Genomic DNA, 24,548 nt, shown 5'->3' with positions numbered 1-24,548 from the left:
TGCAGTTGGCTTTGACTATGCCTTGCTGGCTCTGTAGGGCAGCTGGTTGGGGTGGCAGAGAGGCGGAAAAGCTCCCATAGAGCAGGCATGAGGTACAAACAGCCTGCTGTCAGCGTGCCTTGCCATTCGTGACAAGTGTCAAAGCACTAAGCCTAGAGGTTGCCTGCTGCATGATGATTGGCTTATTCCCGTCTAGGCAACCGTAGCGAAGGGAGACAAAGAAAAAGAGGCTTCTGGGAGCTTCTTCTGCTACTCACAGCGAATAAAAAAGCAATTTATGGATGCCTAAATATACTGGTAACAATTATAAATTATGCTCTCATTAATTTTGGAACATTTTATTGACACACAGAGAGAAAATAAAACCATCAATTAAGTCTTTTTGAACTAGTTTGTTCCCCTCTTCTAGACACTGATGCCGAACAACATACATGGGAAAAGTTCTATGGTGCTGCATGCATTTTTGTCTACATGACTCAGTGAAAGTCACAGATAGATAGATAGATAGATAGATAGATAGATAGATAGATAGATAGATAGATAGATAGATAGATAGATAGCAAAGCAAATAAATAAGCAAGATGCCATTTGTTGTTGTTTTTTCTCATTTCTAAAATGATGACTTGATGAAGATGCCTGAGGGCTGACATCCAAAGAGAGACATGGGCTTACTGAGAAGATTCATCCAGACTGCTTAGGTTGAACTTGTATACTATGTGGGTGTTTGGATAATTATCTTTGGGAGTTTGGTATTTGTTAACCATGAGGGAATCATGTTTTCAGAGAGAGAGAGAGAGAGAGAGAGAGAGAGAGAGAGAGAATCAGTGTCTTTACAGCACAAAATCCAATAAGGCCAAAGCTCCTCTTTACACATTCACTAACGGTAACAAGCTGTCTGTCAGATACATAGGGCCGTCTAATCATGTTTACTCAGGAATCAGTTCTAAAATGTATTCACATACAAAGTGGATTCGGCTATAGGGATCCAAACAGACAAACCAATGCAGATGTGTTAAACCTTGAGAGCATTTGTTAGAATGCATGCAAACACACACGCGCACACGCACGCACGCATGCACGCACGCACACACACGCACACACACACACACCACGCTTTCACAAACCTCAGACACACATATCACAAGCAATTAGTGGATTTCCATTTCCAATGTAATCAAATTGTGGAGAGAGCACTACTTGCCAGTCTGTTTGCATCCTGAAAGCAGACAGGTAAGATGGACAGAGGATAAAATAAGAGTGTGGAAGAGAAAAACAAAATAAATAGAGGGATGACATAAGTGTCAAACTCTCACTGGTGATTCAGAATGACTGAGGATTCTGGGTTCCCCTACATATCCACCTCCTTCATTCTGCAGAGCACGACACCGAAAAAAAGGGGGAGAAAAACCTGCCATCCCAAAGACTGCTTTTCAAACAGCTACAGCAAAACAGAGTGTCTTAACACTGAAAGTTTAAGAAAAAAAAAGACACCCAAAACCACATCTCAGGGCTGGTTTTCCTGTCAACTCCTTAATGTTAGAAACTCTCAAGAAAATGGCATTACCCCCCCCCCCCCCACCCTCCTCGCCTCCAAAACAAAAAAAAAAACCCAAAACTGTTCAACTACACAGCATACCATTCTAAGAGGGCTGCATGAAAAAGAGATTCTACATCATATTCTACAATCTGCTGCTTTACGCCTACATGTCCGCTATAATAACAAAACTCACGAACGCAGCTCTTCTCTTTTAATTCAGCAATTATGCAGTGATCACCATACCAATTTAAAACTGCATATCTCGAGAGTATGCATGAGTAGTTTGGTTTGTTCTGTTTTGAGCTGTGTGCTGAGTCATGTCTAGCCTCCAGTCTGTGGGTCTTTAGCTCTCCTCTGGGCATATCTGATATATGGCTGTAACAGTACAGCAGACCAGAGAGATTTACTGCAGCTATTACCACTGGTGTCTGCTACAGGAGAGTCTGGTCCAGACGCAAAGCTCCCGTTGTTTACTCTTCCTCATCTCAAGGAGCCTGGAGGCTCAAATTGGGCCAAATCCACCCCTTATAGCACCAGAACCAAATCAGCAACAGGTTGTGCTCCCGGAGAAACAAATTTAATTATCTGATAATGTTACTTCTGAAATAGAAAAAACCCCGACATTTATAGACACCGCACTACTCGATCAGCAAAAATACAGCAACAGTGAGCAGTCTTAAAATGTTTTCCCACAGCGCCAGGAAAAAAAAAAACAGGGAGCAAGTTGGGATAGAAATGGAAAGAGTATGTGTTTGAGGTCCGGTATTTTAGGGAGGATGAGTTGGTCACTATGGAGACTGGAGAACAAAATGAGATTGTTAGATATGTGCTAAAGGTTGTGTGAGGGAAATGGGTAATTAGAGCTCTAAAACTTGGTTCAAATCAGGTTAAACGTGGGGGTTCTTTCTCTTCTTGAGATCTGGGCATGCAACACCATGTACACACAAACACAAAGACATACACACACAGGCAGACATAGACCCACCTCGCTACATTACAAAACAAGGCAGCCCCCTCTGTCTATAGTAATGAAAATGGCATACACATAATTGGAATGAGTACATATAAAATGCTTACACATACACACATATGCACAGTCAAATACATATCTACTCACCTGTACAAACAAATATACACACAGTCATTCATATAATATCACATTGTGTTAGAGACTGCTGAAAGACTGGAAACACAAAGACCAGCACAAACCAGAAGCCACTAATTGCCTAATTTTACTATAACTACTAGATTAAAGTGGACACTTAGGCTGGTGAGCTGAATTATCGATGAATAACATTACACTAATCAATGATGAAACTCTTTGGAAGGAAGTAAAACACTTTAACGGACAGTTAACAGAGCATAGATGCATGTTTGTTCTTATGGACAAACAGACAGACAGACAATATTCCCCTTCACACTTCCAGTTAACACTGTCATCCTGAGAGAAACTGGCTGTGTAGTCACAAAATAGTGTCTGCATTTTGGAAATGAATACTTAGGATCTCGTCACTGCTTGGTAGTTGATCTAATTTTCAAATGTGCACCATTGAGTAGACTACAAAACACCAGAATAAACACATAAATATATCTTCATAAACTCACTCAAAAAACGTATGTGCTGCTCAAATGCCTTCAGCTGAGGTCTTTGTACATGTGACCTCTGACAGTGTGTGTGTGTGTTAATGGAGACAGATGTGCTCAGAACTACAAGTAAACTGGCATCAGATGAATGTGAGCTTATTTCTCTGCTCAAAAACTAGCACAGGACCAGAAAACATGAAAGCTACGCTTGGAGAAAAGAACATGTAACTGAACCTTATCGAAACTGAATTCTCTTTTTATATTGCTGGTGTCATCTCTGTGTTTCTAAGTGTCATATAAAGATATGTGAACATAACCCAGCCCAGTCCTCTCTTCAGAGAGACAACATGCCCTGTCTTCCTCTTCTCTGCTTCCCTCTGGGTCTGTCACCAGACTCAACCCTACACATTCCATCCACTGGTGTCAGGGGATTAAAGATATGTTGTTGGTAGATATGCTTCATGGGCACATAAATTTTAGATTGCAGGTTAAGGTTACGGATGTGGTAAATTGTATGTTACAGTTAGGTTGAAGGTGAAATCGTTCTTTATTCAAGTCTATCAGAAGAAAGTTCATTGTACGATATATGTGATAATACAATGCGAGTTGAGAAGAATATTGAGAATATCATTCCTTAATTAATCAAAGATCTGTACATTCTTAAGACCTTTCAAAGCACTTGCCATTTCCATATACTTAGTGAAACTTCCAATATTAAATCAACTCCTGTCAGAGTAAAAGGAAAGCACCGGTGAATGTTACTCACTGGGAACTATTTGATTTAATTAACTATTTGGCTGTTTTTTTTTCACCTTAGTCTCCGTAGCCTAATGGATTTAAAATAGTCCTGAAACAGCCTGTACCTCCAGCCATACCCTGTTATGAGACTGCACTTGACTTCTTGCCATGGGGTTGCCTTGGAGACAGAGGACAAATGTGTACTGAGCACACAGACATATTCAAACTATGCTCTTACAAGAAAAGAAACAAAGGGTTTGAAAGGAATAGCTTCTCTAAGTGTCACATAAACTGCCAGCATTTCTGTGAATGAACAAGAAAGGGTGAAACACTGAACTTGTATCTGAGAACAGTAAACAACCCTTGAAGAAGAAAGAGAAAGGGACAGAGAGAGAGAGAGAGTGAGAGAGAGGGAGAGAGAGAGAGAGAGAGAGAGAGAGAGAGAGAGAGAGAGAGAGAGAGAGAGAGAAAGAAAGAAACTGCAGAAGTGGTACCACACAGGCTAGTTCACTGCAGAACCATTTCGTGAACCAGCTAACACACCACTCGTGGGACTACTTTTATTACAAACACACACTTGCTCTCACCTCTCACGCATACACACTCACACACACACATACAAATTTCACATTTTGACTTCCACAGTGTTCATTCCGCAAACCACTGTTGAGATTAAATATTCATTCGGGGTCCAAGGTTTGTTTTCTCACAAAGAAAAAAAAAAACAATGATCAGAGAACATCCAATAATCCCCTGAACACCACAACCCACTGTACAGACATGAAGGCGGTTTTCACTCGTGTATCCATAAGTATTTGATAACCATAACCACATCTAGATACAGTAAAAAACAGTGCAGGTATACAATTTATATGATGGAACTCTACTATTAGATTGACTCTGCAGGTTTTGTGTGGGGAAAAAGCATGATAAAAGATTGTAAATGACAGTTTGGCTTCTTCAGTACCGAGACTCCCGAGTTACGGAGACAGGTATAACTGAGGCAATGAACGTGTTGATCCGAGGGAGAGAGAGAGACAGAGAGAGAGAGAGAGAGAGAGAGAGAGAGAGAGAGAGAAGGAACCTAAGAGAGACCTCAGAGGCATTTGGAGACAGACAGACAGAGACACATTGGAAGCTGGGCTTTGTCACTGAAAAGGTTAATGAATGCAAGAGCAGAAGTGCAAAGGGAGCTGAGACACAGCTAAAGGCTTTGTTATCATATAGAAGCTGCATTTTCTACCTCAGTCTGAGTATGAGTGCACCTCAGTGGAACAGCAATGACCTAAAATGAGGTAAGTCTAACTCATCCAATGTGTATGTATTTACTCTAAAGAGCAAGCAACATCACAGACCTATAACAGGAATTACATTGGTCATGCAGATGAGCTGTGTTTGTGCTTTAGTGTATAATAAAAATAATGAAAATCAATCTTTCAGAAAGTGTCCCATCTTAGATGTCATATTTTTACCTTTGGCTGCTTTGCCCTTTGACACTTTTAGTGCCCATTGTTGTGGGTAAGTATAATTGTCAAATTTCCCTTTTACGACACTGGTTCCCGTGGTCCTGGTACAGCAAAGTCATTTTCTAACTATGTTGCATCTGTTCCCATTAACATGACAATGTTCTTCCTATTTCGTATCATTAGCAACCCCATAATTACATCAGGACAGATGTAGCTACATTCACTCTTTTCAGACAGAACTGGCAGCTGCTCAGGTGCCGTCTGCTTCTTCTCTTTACTCATATGTTCTAGTCATTAATTCACAGATTAGTTTTGTACACACTGTGTGCAAATTTTCCATGTGATACACAGGGGGGAAGCAGTCCAGAGCCAAAACCAACAGTTTCCTCACACCATATTCCGTCTCCAGTTTGGACCAGACAATACTGAAAGCTGCCATAGTAAGGACTGATTGGATTGCTCTTGGATGAATAAACCAAAAAAACCCAAAAAAACCAAACAAACCAACAACTCGCCTGAGATGTTAACATGCTAGAAATCCAATCATCAGTTTGAGCTCTGCAATGCTCTCTGCGTGGTTCTACTTAGGATAACGCTTCATTCTGCTCCAATCCTCCCATCTAACGAAGAACATCACGCACAATCAATTTAGTCCTTCAAGAGCACAGTGTTTAGACTAAATATTTCATAAGCTTTGTCTGGAGCTAATAAGAAGTTTTCAAGAGACCAAGATTGTCTTTTACTGTTACCCATCCAGAGAAAGTAATCTACCCATCAGCCAGCTGCACCGGAGGCTTCCCTCCTTCATAATTCAGTGGTGTGATATACTGGCGCAGTCAGACTGAAATGCCTTTTTACAACAGCAGTCTCATCAATATCATCAGGCTCCATTATGACTCCATATGGCCTACCCACCCAGATGGTGCAGGGGTGTCACAGAGAATGCATGAGACATGAATGAGATCAAAATGAGAAAAAACTTGAAAAATAGAAATTTGACATGGTGAAAATGAGAGAATATATGGATGACACGAGAGTGAGATGAGTGAATGTGTACTAATAAAAGATTGTGTGCATGTGTGTGTGTGTGTGTGTGTGTGTGTGTGTGTGTGTGCATGTCTCTATCTGTCCTTGTGTGTTCCTCAATCATGCCATCTTCAAGCCAAGTTCATAAAAATGATAAGATGTAGCCTATATGTAGCTAGGGCTATGTGACAGCCATGAAGAAATCAGGCAGAAAGTTCAGCATAACTACAGTTATGTTACAGCCAGGAGTGAGAGAAACTAGAATTAGAGACCAGACTCCAGACAGTACAAACACTAAATAGTACATGGATGAAACCAGAGTGAAAAAGATTAAGACATGAAGACAATTTCAAAGGGATTGATGACACATCAGTTTAACCCTATTAGTGAAAAATGTTATTTCCACTAGACATTCTGACCAGAATTCTCAAACCACCCTCTGCTTTAGACATTTGAATGTTTCTGCTGCCATCAGCGAATCGGTAAAAAAAAAAAGAGAAGACAGAGAAAGAGAAGGACCGGGGCTTTCATTAAAGAAGGGTGTCTCCTCTTATTAAAGTTCCTCAGAGGCATCCTTTTCATTTCATCTCAGTATTCCAACACTTCTCATCTCCCAGTAACCAATCACCTCTGTTTTTAGAAAAAGACAGCGAGAAAGAGAGAGAGAGAGAGAGAGAGAGAGAGAGAGAGAGAGAGAATTGATTGGACAGTGGGATTAGTGGAGCTGGTGTCAGGATGTCCTTTTCTTTCCTATAGAGCATTAATTTGGGCACCCCTCCTTTTTTCACCCATCCTTCCTCACTTCTCTTCATGCCTTCTTTCCAAGGCCCCTCTCAGAGTCTGATTAATCTCCCCTCCACCCTTGCCCGGGCACAGAGGAAGATCCATCTATCTACCCCTGTTCTGACATGTTCCAACACACACACACACACATATACACAAAGAGTGCAAGTAAGAGAGAGAGAGAGAGAGAGAGAGAGGGGGAGAGAGGGTGAAAACAAGAGAGAGATATATGGATCATTCATAGTTCACCACAAAAGTACTCCATAGTCTTTCCTAAATAATTATTTTGTGTCTCTTCACTGCTGAAAGTCAGGCTGTATTTGACTGAGGGTTACAGAGTTTTTGGCACATCACTGAGGTATGGATATAAAACTGCATTACCACGAAAATCTGGAGGCATGAGATTTGTGCGAAGCTTTTTTATATATATATATATATATATCATAAGAGAATACATCAATACTGAATGACACATACTGTTGACAGCAGAGCTCAATATTTTATATTTAAAATATTTATATTTTACACCACTGATCGACACCTCACAAGGTTTCAATATCCAAAGAGCAGGCCTGACTTCAGGGCCAATATGCTATTCTAGTTTGACTAAAGCAGTACTTGTAGGGCTTTTAAGTCTTACACTCAGTCAGAGCTCGTGGAGAGTCATGCAGAGCCTCAGTAATTCTGCAGGGTTTTTTTTTTTTTGGATGGGAAGCCAGTCTTTGAAGATCAGGATTGTTCAGTAACAGTCAGCTGCTATGTGAGTCTGCAGTGGGAATTGTGGTGTGGCTACCCTGGTTTGGTACATGTATGCAAAACACCTACCCCTATTTGTTTTGTCCCTTTTGTCACATTCTCTCTTTTTCTCTATCTATGCCTGTGTGTGCAAGTCTGTGTATTTGTGTGTATATGTGGGTCTGTGTTGTGCATGTGCACGTGTTTTTTAAGACTTTGTACATGAGTACAAATGCATATGCGTACGGTGGGCACATGTACGTCTGCATGCATGCATGCATGCGTGTGTGTGTGTGCGCGCTTGCTATTACATACCTCTAGTGGATATTCACTGAAACCAAGCTCAGAGCTCACAGTCCCTTTATAAATACATGCAGGCTCTGCTGTACTACAATCTTCAAGAGCTCAGTCAGTGGACTACAGCAATCCTGAAATTATGTGTCAGCCAAACGGCTGACTGCACACTGCAGCCGCAACGCATACATTTTACATCACATTCACCCCGTGGCAACACATCAGGCACTGCACTTGCAAGGACAGGGAATCCAGCAACACATTACACCACAACCAATCAGAGCAGCTCATGGTTGCAACCCTGACAGCAAGTTTACAGTGAGGTTTCAGGAGAAGAAAAAACACAGCAAGTTTATGGTGAGGTTTCAGGAAAGAAAAAAACATAGTGACTCTGCCAAAACATAACGCACACACACACACCCGCGCACACACACACACACACACAAACACACATACACACATACACACACACACACACACACACGCACACGTGCACACACACACACACACACACACACACACACACACACACACATATAATATGTAAATCAGTACTAATAAAGCAACCTTATGACCTACAGAAATGTTTCTGCACAGCTCCTGCTCTTTAATATGCTGTGTGTTTGGGCACCTGTGCTGAAAACAGCAGATGTTTTGTATCTGAACTAACAAAATGCAACTCGTTATGGTAATCACCCAGATGACTCAGTGTCTGTCTTTCCTCCTTCCTAATAGAAACAAGTCAGTGACATACCATTGGCATATCTTCTTTTGACCACACTGCTGTTCAGTGGTGTTAAGTGGAATCTTAAACATCAAAAGACTCTTTATCATTTATCTGTATTGAACTGAGCTGAGACAAAAACCAGTAATGTGTCTATGAACTAACTGTTGATGAGATTAGAGTCTGTATTTATGGAGACCATGAAACTATATATAGAGTGTAAACTACTGGGGATCATACTGACGAGTTCAATCTAAAGTGTGTTTTGTGTGTGAAAACATTATTTCTAATACTAGAATTCCTGTGAATAAATTTCGCTCCTTCAAGTTAAAGCCATGTGTCCCTGATTATCTGGAAAAACTTTAACCTAAACGAGGCAACTAGACAGGTCTTGATATCAATATTTTTTTATATACTGTGCAGAATATCTGAAAGTAGTACTACTACATAATAAAATGAAGAAAACAATCTCACTTAATCTCACAGATTAAATGAATAGAGAGAGAGAGAGAGGGGGGGGGGGGGGGGGGGGGGGAGAGAGAGAGAGAGAGAGAGGGAGAGAGAAAGGGAGAGAGAGAGAGAGAGAGAGGGGGGGAGAGAGAGAGAGAGAGAGACACATACAGACAGACAGAGATATTTTAGGAATAATTCATTTCTTACCACCAAAGAGAGAGGCCTCTTCCATGATACCACTCCAATCAGTCCAGACAGCAGCACCTGGGGAAATGGGGAAACACAACACTTTAGGTTAGCAGGCCAGCCAGTGAAAGTTCTGACTGGAGACACAAACTCGGTGTGTTCAGTTACAACTGGGACAGGGGACAATGAGCAGAGCAGTCTCACAGAGACACACAAAGACTGAGGACAGACTGTCTCTGTGGACATACTCACCAGTTCATGCAAAGTTTGAGTGTGCGTGTGTGTGTGTGTGTGTCACTGTGTATTGCGTTGGCTGGTGTGACAAAACTCACACATCTAAGTGTGCAGTGATGTCAGAGTCACTTTTTCAGTCGCCACTGGCATTTTTCCTCCTTTTGCTTTCTGCCCTTCACCCTCCATTACCCAACAACACACAGTCTTCTGGCATCTCTCACCTTTTTCTCCTCGCTCTCTCTCTCTCTGTGTCTCTCTCTCTCTCTCTCTCTCTCTCTCTCTCTCTCTCTGTCATGGTCCTATACCCTTTAGACCATAATGCCTGACAGCACCCATATTCTCAGGCATTAGTATGTTGGGTACTGGAGAAATAGATTAGTCAGATTTAAAAATAAATTACATGAAAATGATCTTGACGATGACTTAATCTCATGTAATAACAGAAACTGAGGAGTTTTCTGACAAAAGCCTAACCGTGGCTTATTAATCATGATTGTGACTTTAAATGATTCATATTAATTGTAATCTTTAATTAATAGACTAACTGTGAGGGCTACAGTCAATTTCCTTCTACTTATAGGCCCAGACAAACAAAAATGCTTTTAAGCACTTGTTCTAGGTTGGATCAGAAGAGGGTGTTAACTCTCTGACCAATCACCAATGTTATACCATGAACCTGTGAACTGTCCATGAACTGTCTGGCTGATCCCACAAGCTGCTGTGAGCAGCTGAGTCACAGGCTTTCCTGTGAGAGTACCGTGAGCAGCTGAATCACAGGCTTTCCTGTGAGAGTGCTGTGAGCAGCTGAATCACAGGCTTTCCTGTGAGAGTGCTGTGAGCAGCTGAATCACAGGCTTTCCTGTGAGAGTGCTGTGAGCAGCTGAATCACATGCTGTCCTATAAGAATGCTGTGAGCAGCCGGACCATAGGCTTTCCTGTGAGAGTGCTGTGAGCAGCTGGCTTGAGAATCTAAAAACAACTGTCTGTTTCTCTTTTCAAATAAAGTTTTTTTTTTTGTTCCAACATTCGGAATACCTTATTGTTATTTGATTCCTGACCATGAGGTTGGGTCTGTTGGGAGCAAGATAAAGAGCCAAAGAGAGATAGATATCAGAGTATAATAACTAATACAAAAGCACAAACCAAAAATCTATTTTTCCATTCAGCCTTTATTTACAATCCCAGCTGAGAAATCCAGCTTATTATTTTACTTTACTGACTAGATTCATAAAAAGTCTTGATTTATTTTTTACTTTACCAGATGATAGAGCAGACTCATTTAAATTCTAATAATATCAGTTTAAATGTGTATGTCTGTGTGTGTGCGTGCGTGTGTCTATGTGTTTGTATTTGTGTGTATGAGTGTATATTTGGGACTGAATCTGGTATCTGTCTCTGTGTACTTCCATCAATAGGCAATGTGTGTAGGCAATTTTGTGTTGTGGAAAGTCCAACCTCTGAAGACCAGTGACAATTTGATTTAAATGATAATTTGATATAATCATTGGACTATTTCCACAGACAGAAAATTGTCCATGAAAATATGCAATTTTTATGGCAGTTTTTTTGTTGCAGCTAGAGCAATCTATTTATCTATCTATCTGTCTATCTATCTATCTATCTATCTATCTATCTATCTATCTATCTATCTATCTATCTATCTAAAATGCAAAATGAGAGAGAGAGAGAGAGAGAGACAGAGGCAGAGAGAAAGATGGAGAGAAAGAGAGAAAGAGATAGAGAGAGAGACGGAGAGAGAGAGAGAGAGAGAGAGAGAGAGAGAGAGAGAGAGAGAGAGGGGTGTGAGGGCTTCACTTTCTATTTGCTCTCATGCATTATTGATTCTGTGCTCAGCTGCTACAGAGAAAAGGGAGTGAGGACCTGGATGAGAAAGAAAAAAAGAGAGAAAGAGTGGGTGTGCACAGGACAGAGACAGAGCAGGAGAAGAGTGATAGATAGAGAGGGAAGTATTGGCTGGCAGTGTACTCACTCAATCCTTTAAGGGCCAAAGAAGTCAATGTTCCCCTTGACTCTCCCATAATGATTCACCTCCTCTATCCAACTGCATTACACTGAACTCAGCCTGCCAGTAAATCTGCCCTGTAAACACAACCTAGCAATACACACCTATACTCTTACACGCATGGTCCCACGTAGGGGGGGTGGGGGGGGTGGGGTTAAGCACACAGAGCAAAGGAGAATGCTGATTTGATGATCAGTTGGGCAATGGTGGGGGCATCTTTTCCTTGTTACATGCTGTCTATTTATTTCTCATTCTGTCTACATTAGGCCAGAAGCACAGACGACTTCCCAGGGAGCCTTGAACAATCAAACGCACTGGCATTACCTTTACCAGCCTGTTCTGTAGTGTTGTGCTCAGGTGTTTGGTGTTGAATTTGCTATTCATTGACCCATAGGACTAATCTGTTTCTGCAGTAAAGCAGTTCTTTACCTCCGTGCGCTACAAGTCGTCCTCATTTGTCCAATAAACACGTTATATAAAAAAAAAAAAAGTAAAGAAAGAGAGTTCTAAGCGGTGAAACTCTCAGTGTGAAGACATACGTATGACTGAGTAACATGTATTTTATGCTCTTTCCAACAAAGCCATAGCACCCTCAGAGTCCCTTCTGTTATCTCTGTCATAAGTCACACATAGAAACAGACAGAGGACGTATTCCCTATAGTCAGGCCCAAAGGAATATTTGTTAACACACACGCACAGCTGAGAGAACATCAGCCACGTGTGCTACTTGGAGACCCGTTTTAGAAACGTGTCATCTGGAGCAGGTTTGATTTAGTGTGGCACTTTAGGGTCTGTCACCTACATCTGTCCCCTTAGGGGGAGCTTACGTTCGGCTAGCGAGTGGGACTTTTTCCCCTGAGGGCTCCAGGGGAGGACTAGACTCCATATCCCAGCCTCTGAGGCAGGGGCTGTGGAGGAGTGATACTGGAAGAGGAGGTGGCAACGCGAGTGGGAATCAAAGAGAGATTTTCCTCTCGACTGAACTGTGAACAGGATTAAGACACAATACTTAGAGACATTAGTCACTGAGGCCTGGCTTTCTATTGAGCACTGACTCCACTTCTTAGGACAAAAAGCATTCCCTCTTTCAATGCTGCCATCTAAGCTGCTCTACCAAATATATTACAAATGATAAAACCAGTCTTTCCTCAACTGATATAAAAGTACACACCAAAAAGATCTCTATTATCACAGCTGAAGAACAATAATGGCAACATATTTATTATATTCTGAGATTAGGACAATATTTCAGTTGTAGAGTGTGACAGAGTGTAACTTTTAATGGCACACGATTGTGAAGACTCTCCCATGTATTATTGTAAATGTCTAATTTTGAACAGTCCTTATGGTATGTTGCTTATTCTAAAAACTTTTGATTGGTTTCATTCCCTTGATTGGTCAGTCCATGGTTCAAATGTGGTGTTACTAAAATGTACAATGTCCAAGCTCAGACTGAATGACTGTTTACATCAATGCAGATGTTTTTTGTTCACCGTGAAGTGGCAATCACATTCCATAATGTAGTGCCACAATGTCTTGGCTTTTAGTCTGGATGAGAATAATACTCTTGTAGAACAGAAACCACTCCGAAATCTAACAATGGAGAGGAAAAAAAATTAAAAAATGGCAGTTTCTATATGTACGTACATATGCAATGACAATTTACTGAACTCTCCGCGTGCGCGGACGTGCTTGTCTATGATTACAGTGAGTTGGATCCACGTTTCTCAAAAATGCCAGCCATTCACCCACCAAGAACATTCAAACAGCATCAACATACAGAGCACACAAACCTGAAGCATCTGAGAAAATAAGAGACCAAAGTAAGAAAACCCTAACAGATTCACAAGGGCCTTTAATAGATGTAAACAGTATACATTCAAAAACATGAAAATGGATTGAATGCTTATGATTACGTGTGAGACATATTTGAGAGAAATGGTATTTACAGGCAAAACAGTACACATTTCTGCTTACATATGCACTCACACACGCATACACATGCAAAGACAGAAACATGTAAATGCGTACATTCACCCTTGTTGGACAAAACACATCTATTCAAACACACTACGACTGAATGCCCGCCTAAGATCAACAAAACCCACAGATGTTCCGTAGTCCAACTCCTCCATTCAGCCATACAGTGAGTGAACAACCAGAGCAGAGAACCACCACTGCGCTGTTCACCAAACTATAACTTGCCATTGTACAAACTAGGTCACTGGGTGTAAAAAAAACATGTTGTTTTGGGTTATTTGGTTGTTAAGGAGCCATTTTATAGACATACCAGGAAGTCTCTTTAATTTAATAAGTGTGCTTAATTTTCAGCATGCCATTGCTTGCAAACTATATTTCATCAGGTCAGAAAAAAACACTAAAGCTGGATCTCAGGTCCATTCTAAGCTACTGTCAGTCGGTTAAGTTAACGGCATGGAGGGTAGGGCTCCATAGAGCTCCTTTGAGGTCTTTTCCATCTCTTCCTTGCTTCCCATGGCTTCCAAATTTTCAGCCAGTCCAGCTGATGTAATAGGATCACTACCCTTGAACATAACTTGCCCTGAGACAGAAGAAGGAATCAGAGGATAAAGAGCAAAATGTTCATCTTAAGCTGAGGTAAAAAAAAACAAACAAAAAAAACACAGAGGAATTAAGGAACACATCTCAGAATATCCTCAGTTATTGAAAAATTCTCTGCTTTGAAATGTATTGAGGCGTTCACAGTTCTGAAATTTTAGAGAGTAAAGCTGACAGAGTCATGAATATTTTTGGTCAGTTTTCACACATAATGACTCAACCATATTTGACCAGTGTCCCATATTTTCTCCCAAACCTACCCATTATATTTTTCCAGGAGATATTTCTTTTCTATTTGCTCCCCAACCAGCCACATTCTACCGGCTTCTAGAGCAACCACAAATAGTCCTGACCCCTGACTTTATGACTCCCTGAAGAAGACATTTAGATTTCCTCAAAACACTGACCCCAGATCAGAAAGCACTTGCACCACATCCTGTTGAAAACCATGTGGAAAAGTAGCTCGTATGGGTAATTTCAGAGAAGACAAACTACCCTGAACAGGGAGTTCAGCAGGTCAAAACATTCATCTCTTGAACTTTTTTCAGTAAATGTTCTAAAACCAGCATGTCCTACATCCCCCCTTTTTTCTGCTCAGTCTGTACACAGGCCGCCCGGGTAAGAACTCTTCTTTACTGTTACCCCACACAAGAACAGATTTCTTTCCTTTACTGCTGGGTACAGGTGTGGGTCATATTCTTGGACTGCCCTTAATTATATCTGTCCATTCAGTGTGGATGTTTGCATATCCGTGTAACCACTACATACTCCACAAATCCATCACTGCAGCCACACAAAATCCTGACCTGTGATGTGTTCTCTCCCCAGAAGAAGCCTTTACAGACTTCCTAGAGTTGACACCAGAGCAGAGAAATGTTCTAAGGTTATTAAATCTGTGAAGACTAGCACTTAAAACTCTGTGATGCATTTTCAGACTCCGGTCAATGATAAATGAATGGTCAAACCCTACATAAATGTAAACTCTTAACACTGTTTTGATAGTGGCTGGGATTTTGACGGCTGTGTTAGGTCCATGTCCACATCCCAACTGGTGTTGCCGACGGACCGTTCCTCTGAAATACGGAGTGATTTTTGAATAGACACTGATGAAAAATGACTAAACAGATTGTGTCTGAGCTTGGCTGACTGCCATTACCTTCATGCTGTTAGGCATGACATGCACACGTGTCTAAACACTCTCTATTGAGTCTGACTGCTTGCACAGCTAATGATACACACGCCAAACTAAGCCAGCTCAAATGGAGCAAATGAAGATGATCATACATGACATTGAGTAGAAACAGAGTGAGGTCTTTTGCGCTGTGATTGAGCAGGCGGACACGCACAAAATCCTCAAGCCCTTTTCCTTTACCCTAAGCTTTTGACTGTCATTGACATTCTTATAGAGGAATGATTTATACTCTGTACAGTTGATCGTCAACTTATTAATTCGTTCCCGTCACCCATTCATCATACACTCACCCTGAGACAAATCAGGCCAGTGGACATGGGGAGACTGCACAGAGCCGGGGAGGGCTGGGAAATGGGTGACAGCGTGTTGGGGAAAGTCAAAGCTATGTTGCCAGGGAAACCGTCCGTCCTGGCTGGCCACTTTCCAGCATCGACAATGATTTTCAATTTGCCCTATGAGCCCGAGAGCATCAGAGGGCAAAGAGTGCCCCCCCCCACCCCACAAGCACCCTGGTGAGGTGTATCAGAACAGGGTGAGATCTAAAACATGATGTGCTGTGGGGGACCCCAGATGCAAAACGAGGGAGCACAGAAACACTTATACTTTAATAATGTGAGCATTTCATTTGCTGCCAGCTCACAAAGCAACAGTGCCATTTATCTCCATAATATCCATTTTATGTGAAAGCTTCAACACAAAGAGATTTATCCACACATGCATGAGACACAGTTTCATTCTTTTAAAAGTTTGTCCACAATCCACAATCAGATTAGGGCTGTTCTTGGTCTTGTCATTTCTATAATCATATTAGTGGATGGAACAATCTGGCTGAGTGGAGCTCGTTGAAAATGTCGACACTAATCTTAAGGCACAGGAGACCATTCTTCATCATCTGGGTCGACGATCTTTGGCCCACAGTTACAGAAGAACATGACTCAGGGCTACATAACCATATGAAAGACCACTAATAGAGCACAGGCCTCTGAGGGGTTTTTGAAAGATGGATATGACAATAGCTTATTGATTCCTTCCATGGGATCCAAATAAGAAAAATTGCTGTCTCAGCTGAGGAATTGTTGCCTGTATCTCTCCCTCTCTCTGTTCATCTTTCCCTCTCTCTCGCTCTCATTCTCCCTCTTACTTTCCTCTCTCTCTCTCTTTCTCTCTCTCTCTCTCTCTCTCTCCTGCATAACATGCTTAGATTTGTTCATGGCCAGACCCGGTCGGTGGAAAACGCTGCATTAAGCTTGGAGTTCCTGAGTGTCCATCCCCTGTTCAGTCAAACATACATCCTTTTATTCTCACTCTCCACGCCTTAATCTTCTGCCAGGAAAAAAAAGCTTACACACACACACACACACACACACACACACACAAAACATTGTTCAAACCCTGGCTGTCATTCAAGTGAGATCCTCAGCTCTAAGAATGACAGAGCACCACTCGAACAGGCAAGTCCAACACAGACACACTTAGCATACACGCAGTTGGAGCATACACACAGCCTGCCATTAAAGGGAGAGTGTCAGGAGGAACTCTGCACTCTTTCTTAATTAAATTGAACAGACTGCTGATTAAATGAACGACAATGTGAGCCCTGACTCAAAGATGCTGACACATGACGTTTCCATCAGATGAGCTGGACTGGATTCAGAAAGTGCACTCACATACAGCAACCCATCATTCTGGATGCCATGAAGTCCTGTGAACCTGCTTCCAGATTAAATCCTCCGAACCATTTCACAGAACTAGACCCTCATTCCAATCATTCCCAGTTTAACGAAACGGCTCAGCGATGCAGAATTCAAGGTACTGTGCCAAACAAGACTTAAAATCATAACTTATAGAATGCATGAGGCTATTAACTGGCTGGGCTGCAGAATGACATCATCAATTAGTCACTAGTGAGTGAGAGTGTGAAATGTGATGTGCTGAGTAGATGAGCAGTATGGACAGCACTGACCTTCATAAGATTTGTGTTATATGTGTGTGTGTGTATGTGTGTATGTGTGTGTATTTTGTGACCTCACCATCTCTCTTGTACTCTAGTCATCTGCCTCTTGAGACTGCCTGAAGAGCTCTTCTCATATCTGAACCAGTCATCTGTAGAGCTCCACAGCAGAGGCACCACTCCTGCTCTCTTTGTGTGTGTGTGTGTGTGTGTGTGTTACACATTCATAAGCCCCTGCCACTTTATTTAGCAGTAAACAGAGTGGAACTGTCCAGGTGAAGGTCAGAGCTACAGGGACAGGAATGTTAAAGCCCCTTTTCCTTTTATCTCACTCTCTCTCCCTCTCTCTCTCTCTCTCTCTCTCACTTCATCTTACATTCTTCTCCCTCTCTCACTGTCTGTCCCTCATCTACTCTCTTTTTTCCCTGTATCTCTTTCTCCAGCACACTCTCTCCCTCGCTCCAGCCATCCTTCTTCCTTTCCCTCTCTTTCTCATTCCTCCCCTCCAACCCCCCATCCCCCAATCCCCTCCATCTCACACCACTTTGGGCTCAGAACAAGCACCTCGTTTCTATTGCCATGGAAACAGAACAACAGCAGGTTTCCTGGAGCTGCAAGGGGGGTTGGGCATCTCAATCATTCTACCCGCACATCCTTTCTTCCTTCACATCTTTTCTTCCTTTTCTTCATCTTATGTTCTGTTGCTCTTTTTCAATAAAAGCCCTCGCTCTCTCTCTCTCTCTCTCTCCGTCTCTTGAGCAGTTCAGAGGATGGAAGAGCTGAGTCTTCTGTCACGTGTTTTAACAAGTTCTTAAATCAGCTGACACAGTTCCACCATTACACTGATCACTGATTTACAGTGAAAGTTAAGGCAAGTTCTATTAATTCAAGTTCATCAAGTTTAAAAAACAATCATGAGAACATCTGAAACAGACAGTGGTTTCTCTCTCTCTCTTTCACAAACAGTCATTCACACATTTGCACGCACACACACACACACACGCACACACACACACACTCACACACACACACTGTGTCAGACTTCCAGTAGCTGCATGTGTGCTCTGTGCTGAGCTGCTTTACAAAATTACTGTGGTAATGTCACTGATGGACAGAGATGGGGATACTCTAAAAGGGTTCAGTTGTCCATCTTTCTTGATAATTGCAGAGGAGCAGAAAGTTTGATAACAGAGATGAGCTTGTGGCATTCCCAATTAGCCTCACGGCCTTTTTTCTCAAGGGTTGACACCTCAATACATCAACTGCAAGTCATTAGAAGAGTAAAAATCCTCTAATTTAAGCAGAAGTTTATTTTCAGACATCTTCAACCATTCAAAACGAGTGATTAAATGAATATTAGGGAATATGGAGCTGGAGAGAGAAGGAAAGAGAGAGAGACAGGCAAAGAGCCCTGTCTTCAGTAATGATGATAGATTGGGAAAAGCGTAGCTGCCAGATGTGCAAAGTGGAAGTGCAGTCCCTCTTCACCAGAGGGGCTGCCAACTGCTCTTCATTGTCAGACACTGTGTGTGTGTGTGTGTCTGAGTGTGTGTGTGTGTGTGTGTGCGTGTGTGTATGTTTGTAAATGTGTGTGTATGCATGTATAAGAATATAAAATATTATTTCTTAAGATTGCAGTGCCGGGGTAGCCACACACTAGCACACTACTGGGACAGACTCGAGAGACAACTTAGTCCGTTTAAAAAACAAAATCCACAACAACAAATCTTAATTGCTTTAAAAAAAAAAACAAACAAACACACACAATTTCATACACTCTCATTTGTGCGTGAATAGCAAGATGGGTACCTCTGGTCCCTACAGACTCATTCCTGCTAAACCGAGGCCAGAGCTTACAGAGAAATGGCTGGACCAGAAACAGTTTTCATGTATATTTACACTACTTCAAGGCGTTTGTACTGCTTTGCTGTGATGCCACTTCCAGCATTAGATGAGACTTCTCCCATCACACTCAAACAGGGCTTCCAAAGGGCTAGATGACATTTGATTAAAACGATGGGTTTACCAAAGCATCAAAACATTCTGGCAAAACAAGAGCAAAAAAAAAAAAAAAAATCAGTTTTAATACAGTAAGAGCTGTTATTGCCAGAAAGTCATTTTCTCTCCTCTTGAAATGAAGGAGTCTCATTTCCCTCACCCTCATTCACAATACACAGTGGATACACGTACAAAAAAAATATATACATATATAAAACAAAAATACTTTTCTCTGGCCCACTCACAAAAGCTGATTCACAGACCACTTAAACGAGTAGCAATAAAACAACAGAGTTTGTATTCCAAGAAGCTGTGCAGTTATCCGCTATTAATCCGTACAGCAATTAGAATTAATTGCTGGCATTTTGATATTAGACAGCAGCTGCAGTCTGGTTGGATCAAGAGAACACAAAAATATCTAAAGATTGCCAATATTTCATCTTCACAGATTCATCTTTCCAAGAATGTTTTATTCTACAAATTGTAAAATCAAAGAAGCTACAGGATGAGATCGGTAAGGATTTTTTTTTCATTGATTCATATAAGTTTAATCACGAGAAGTACTTAGTGGCCCAAAGAGACATGTCATCAAAGTGCGACTTTCCAGGGCGGGCCCCTCTTAGCCCACAGAGAGCAAACACAAATAATGATGGCATCACAGCTGGCAGCCAGAGACGGGCACGGCATAGATTAAAGGCAGCAAACTACCGCCTGCTGTTTCCCTCAGCCAATCAATGCTATAACCACACAGAAAAGTGAGGAAAAGAGAGAAGCCAGTACAGTAGAACTCTCTGTAAATATTTGTATAACACACAACAGACAAAATGTCTGTTTTAATGGATCTTTGGTCAAAATCTCTCCCTGAGGATCAGTGTTCTGTCTATTGCATTTTAATAGCATATTTGTGGAGCAGTGTAGTTTAGATGTCTCTTTGTGTCTCTTTGTGACCCAAACACATCTGTTTCTCTCCCTGCAGTACACACTGCTCTGCTGTAAATCTTGTTCCGTTTATGAATTGTTAAATCGTCCAGTCTGTCTATCCCTCTCTTTAACTGTGTTTAATGAGTGTGCAAGATCACCAGTTTATTCTGTGTGTAAGGCTCTGTAGTACAGCAGAGAGGCAGAGTTCCTGGTTGTTGTTGCTGAGTGTGTTGAGTCAGTGGGTAATATTCTCAGTTACACAGCGCTCCACCACCCGGGCAAGGACAGCAGAGGCCAGAGACCCCACACAGGCTGGATTAGAGAGGAAGAGACAGCCTGAGACTACAGCACCCACAGGGCACTGTGACTACAGCCTCCCAAACATCCACCTGTCAGACACACAAACACACACCCACACACACGCACACACAGATACATGCAATGGATACACACACACACACACACACACACACACACACTAACAAGCAAGCACATACACACAAAACCAGAGACAAATGCACACGCAAACCCGCACTCCAAACACTCCATCTCAGTGATTACTGGTGAGCTGAACAAACAGAGGCGATTAAGCAACGGACGTGGCTTCCTTTTTCCACAACTCGCACAAAGAACGGAAGCATCGGACCAAATCAAGCTTGTCTTTAGCCTCCTGTCATTCCACTGCAGTGTGTGGCTCCACGCAAACACACACGCAGCTGCCAAATGTGAAAAGAACAAGCGCGAGCCTCATGCCAGAGCAGCTCAGTAGCTGCATGGCATCTGCTGATGATTCTGACAGCCAGTGTAAATTTCCTCCCCCAGCCATTACATCTCTTTTGACACACATTGGTTGATCCAATACAGACAGACCTATTCTTAAGACCGTTGTTACAAAGATCAAAGATGGGTGGTGTTTGGAGTGCATGAATGAGGATATAAGGTATGTCTGACTTGATTTGCATGTTCTGCTTGATTTTACACAATACCAAGTGTACACATCTGTTTCTTCAGGCATCTAAGATAACAATCATAGGATGCTATCAGTGGATTCACCACAGGGTCATGTGCGTGCATGCATGTGTGTACGTGTGTGTGTGTGTGTGCATGTGTGTGTGTGTGCAAAAGGATAGAACAGAAAAGCTGATATGTTGATAGGTCTCTCATTTGGTGGTTCACGCTTTTATTGCAGTAGGGGAGAAGTGTTGCAACGCCATCTGGGAATAATTTAATGTTTACATATCCTCACAAAAGACAAGTCAAATATTTTACAAATACACACTCAGCAGATGACCCGAAAAACAATAGAAGGGGGGTTCATGTTGCAATGTGTCACAGAATGAAATAAGACAGTATTTTGTGTGACTGTCACGCTATCTTTCAGAAATGACTTCAACAAAACAATTTTAACAGATGACTTTTGGTCAGCTACCAGCTGCCTGTTGAATCTCATGGCTAATACACACACTTAATAAAGAGAATGAAAAACTAATGTGTCATTATTGCATGTTTAGAGACATAAAGTTACAAAAGCTACAAAGTGATAAACGCAACTCATTCTGTGGGACAGACTAATGCACCCACACGCACACACGTCATTCTTTTAAAGAGAAGCTTTGTGAAGCCGCTGACTGTACCACGAAGCTTCCTTTCAGATCACACAGAGGTTCAGGCACTTCACAGGGTTCTGGGAGGAAAAACGTAATTAGATCCATTACCCTTATTTCTTGCCACTCTGCAGATGTTAGACACACAATGAAAACAACCAGCCAGACCGCTCATTATCAAAATCACAGTGTCTCTTTAAAGGCAGGAATCAACAGTTGAACACATTCTTCCTGTAGAGAGCAAAATATGACTAGTTCCTTATCTCTCTCATTAATCGAACCACTTCAACCAGCAACAGTGACAGCAAGAGCTGGGTGAGCTCACGCATGCCTGCTCACTGACTCCTCTTTATCAACACTTCTAATTACTATATTATACTCACAAGGCTTCACTAAAGAGGCCCAGGCCTGGAAAAGACAAATATGTATCAGACAAAGGCTAAAAGAAGACTGTTATCACAGAGTGGCTATCTGAGTAAGAAACAAGATGTATTTAGAGCCAACCCAGAAGTGTGTGTATATATATATATATATATATATATATATATATATATGTATATATACACACACACACACACACACACACATATATATCAAACAATTGCTTTTATAGACAGTCAGAAGTTTCTTTAATCATAAGATGATTGGAGGCAAAATATTATCACAGTTGCTGATTTTTGTTTTGGAAAAAAAAACCCATAAAAAATAGTCTCAGTTTTGGAAAAGCAACAGAAAAACACCTTAAGGTACTTATACTAAATGTGTGTGTGTGTGTATGTGTGCGAGGGTGTGTGTGTGAGAGAGAAAGAGAGAGGGGGGGGGGGATAGGGAGACAGAGAGAGAGAGACGAGTGTGTCATAAGTGTGATACTCAGTGAGTAAGAGTGTCTTTCACAGCTGGGCAGGATCACAGTGGGGTACATGTTCATATTTCTCCTACATATATTATTAATAGCTCCTTAATAACCTCCCTCTGACTACTGTAAATGAGTAAGAAGACATACAATGTACATGAGTACGCAAGATTACGCACATTATCAGTGAAGAACTCCACTGCATACACACATTAAAACTTCTAATGATCAGCAACACCTCAACAAATCAGGTCAAAATATTTCTGCAGTTTTATCATTTTAACTCTGTGTTCCCAGTTCAGTCACTCCTTAAACTCTATTTTGTATTTTGCGTAACTGGTTGTATGCTATAAGTGACAGAGTGAGCTTTCTGTAAATACAATGCTTGGCAAGACCAGTTTAACAGGGCACTGGGCACTATGCAGCCAGTCTTTTGGGAAGTGAAATGGTTAATGAATGTTATACATGTGCATGTGAAAAATGTACTGAAAGTAACAGTAAGGAATCCCTGCTGCGAGAGGGTTATGGTTGACATAGATGACAAATGCATGTGTGTGTGTGAGGGGGAGAGAGAGAGAGAGAGAGAGAGAGAGAGACTGCGGTCTCTTGTTAGTCTCTGGAGCCAGCTAGTATGCACACACTCCACCTCCCTGAGTCAGACAGCATTACTAACCCTCTCAATTTATGAAAGTGGTCCCACAAATCAATGGGGATTAGTTTTGGAGAAAACAGCATTGGTGTGGCGGCGTATTTCCATTAAAAAAAAACAGAGCACTATTGCCCTGTTGGGAGGCTGCTGTGATTCTGTCTATCGATCCAAACACAAGCTGAGATAATCTATTGTGCAGTACGATGGAGTCTGAACTGTGACTGAAATATTGCAAACTTCCTTGGCCGATAAAAGAGAAAAAAAAATAGTGTTTCGCAGATATATACATATATATATATATATATATATATATGTACACACACACACACACACACACACACACACACACACACATACATACATGCATAGATCAATATGCACAAGAATGCGTATATTAAAACACGTTTTTTACTAACTTCAAATTACCTTTTGCTATTTCAAATTGGCAAAGTAAACTAAATCTCCAAACAAATGACTTGGAGATGAAGCACAAGCACTTAGGAGGGATTTCGAGGTTAAGCTAGTAGGAGACAGGGACAGACAGAGAAAGAGAGAGAGAGAGGTTAACTATAAAGTGCAATGGGGACCTTTATAAAATGTTCAATTGTGTGAAAGACCCCTTGGGAGGAATGTGATTGTCTGTCACAAATCTGCCTGTCCTGTTGACTTCATGGCAAAAAGAAGAAATTTTATCCATTTATTTGTTTGACTGGAACTGGGCTGTTGACCTCCCTTCCCACTGATCTCATCTGCACCTACACCATCTAACTGCACATTTATGAATCATCCTTACAGAAACGTGAGAACAGTTTAAATGCAGTATTGTGGATCTAAAGCCAAACTTCACACAGTCTTCATATTCATAATCCATCTATAATGCATCACACTATATATCTCAAAACATATTACAGCTTTACAAAACTTCAACACTGTAGTAACTTTTAATACAAGATATTAAATGAATCTTATTTTATGTTGACCACTGCATACAGTTCAAACGTCCAGTCTTCTGCCTGATGT

At 41.4% G+C, this 24,548-nt stretch overlaps 1 protein-coding gene across 1 annotated transcript in view; it reads right to left on the bottom strand.

The window, feature by feature from the left end:
- fam189a1 (family with sequence similarity 189 member A1) overlaps positions 1-24,548 on the bottom strand; it is an 80,744-nt gene that overhangs the window by 34,262 nt on the left and 21,934 nt on the right. Inside the window, exon 2 of the mRNA XM_030766851.1 lies at positions 9,548-9,604. Within this exon, the coding sequence (XP_030622711.1) occupies positions 9,548-9,604 (57 nt within the window). The remainder of the gene's footprint in view (positions 1-9,547; positions 9,605-24,548) is intronic.

Source organism: Chanos chanos, chromosome 2 (assembly GCF_902362185.1).
Source record: "Chanos chanos chromosome 2, fChaCha1.1, whole genome shotgun sequence".
Classification (NCBI taxonomy): Eukaryota; Metazoa; Chordata; class Actinopteri; order Gonorynchiformes; family Chanidae; genus Chanos; species Chanos chanos.
Note: the sequence above shows the minus strand (reverse complement) of the source record. Positions and strands in the feature narration are given on the sequence as shown.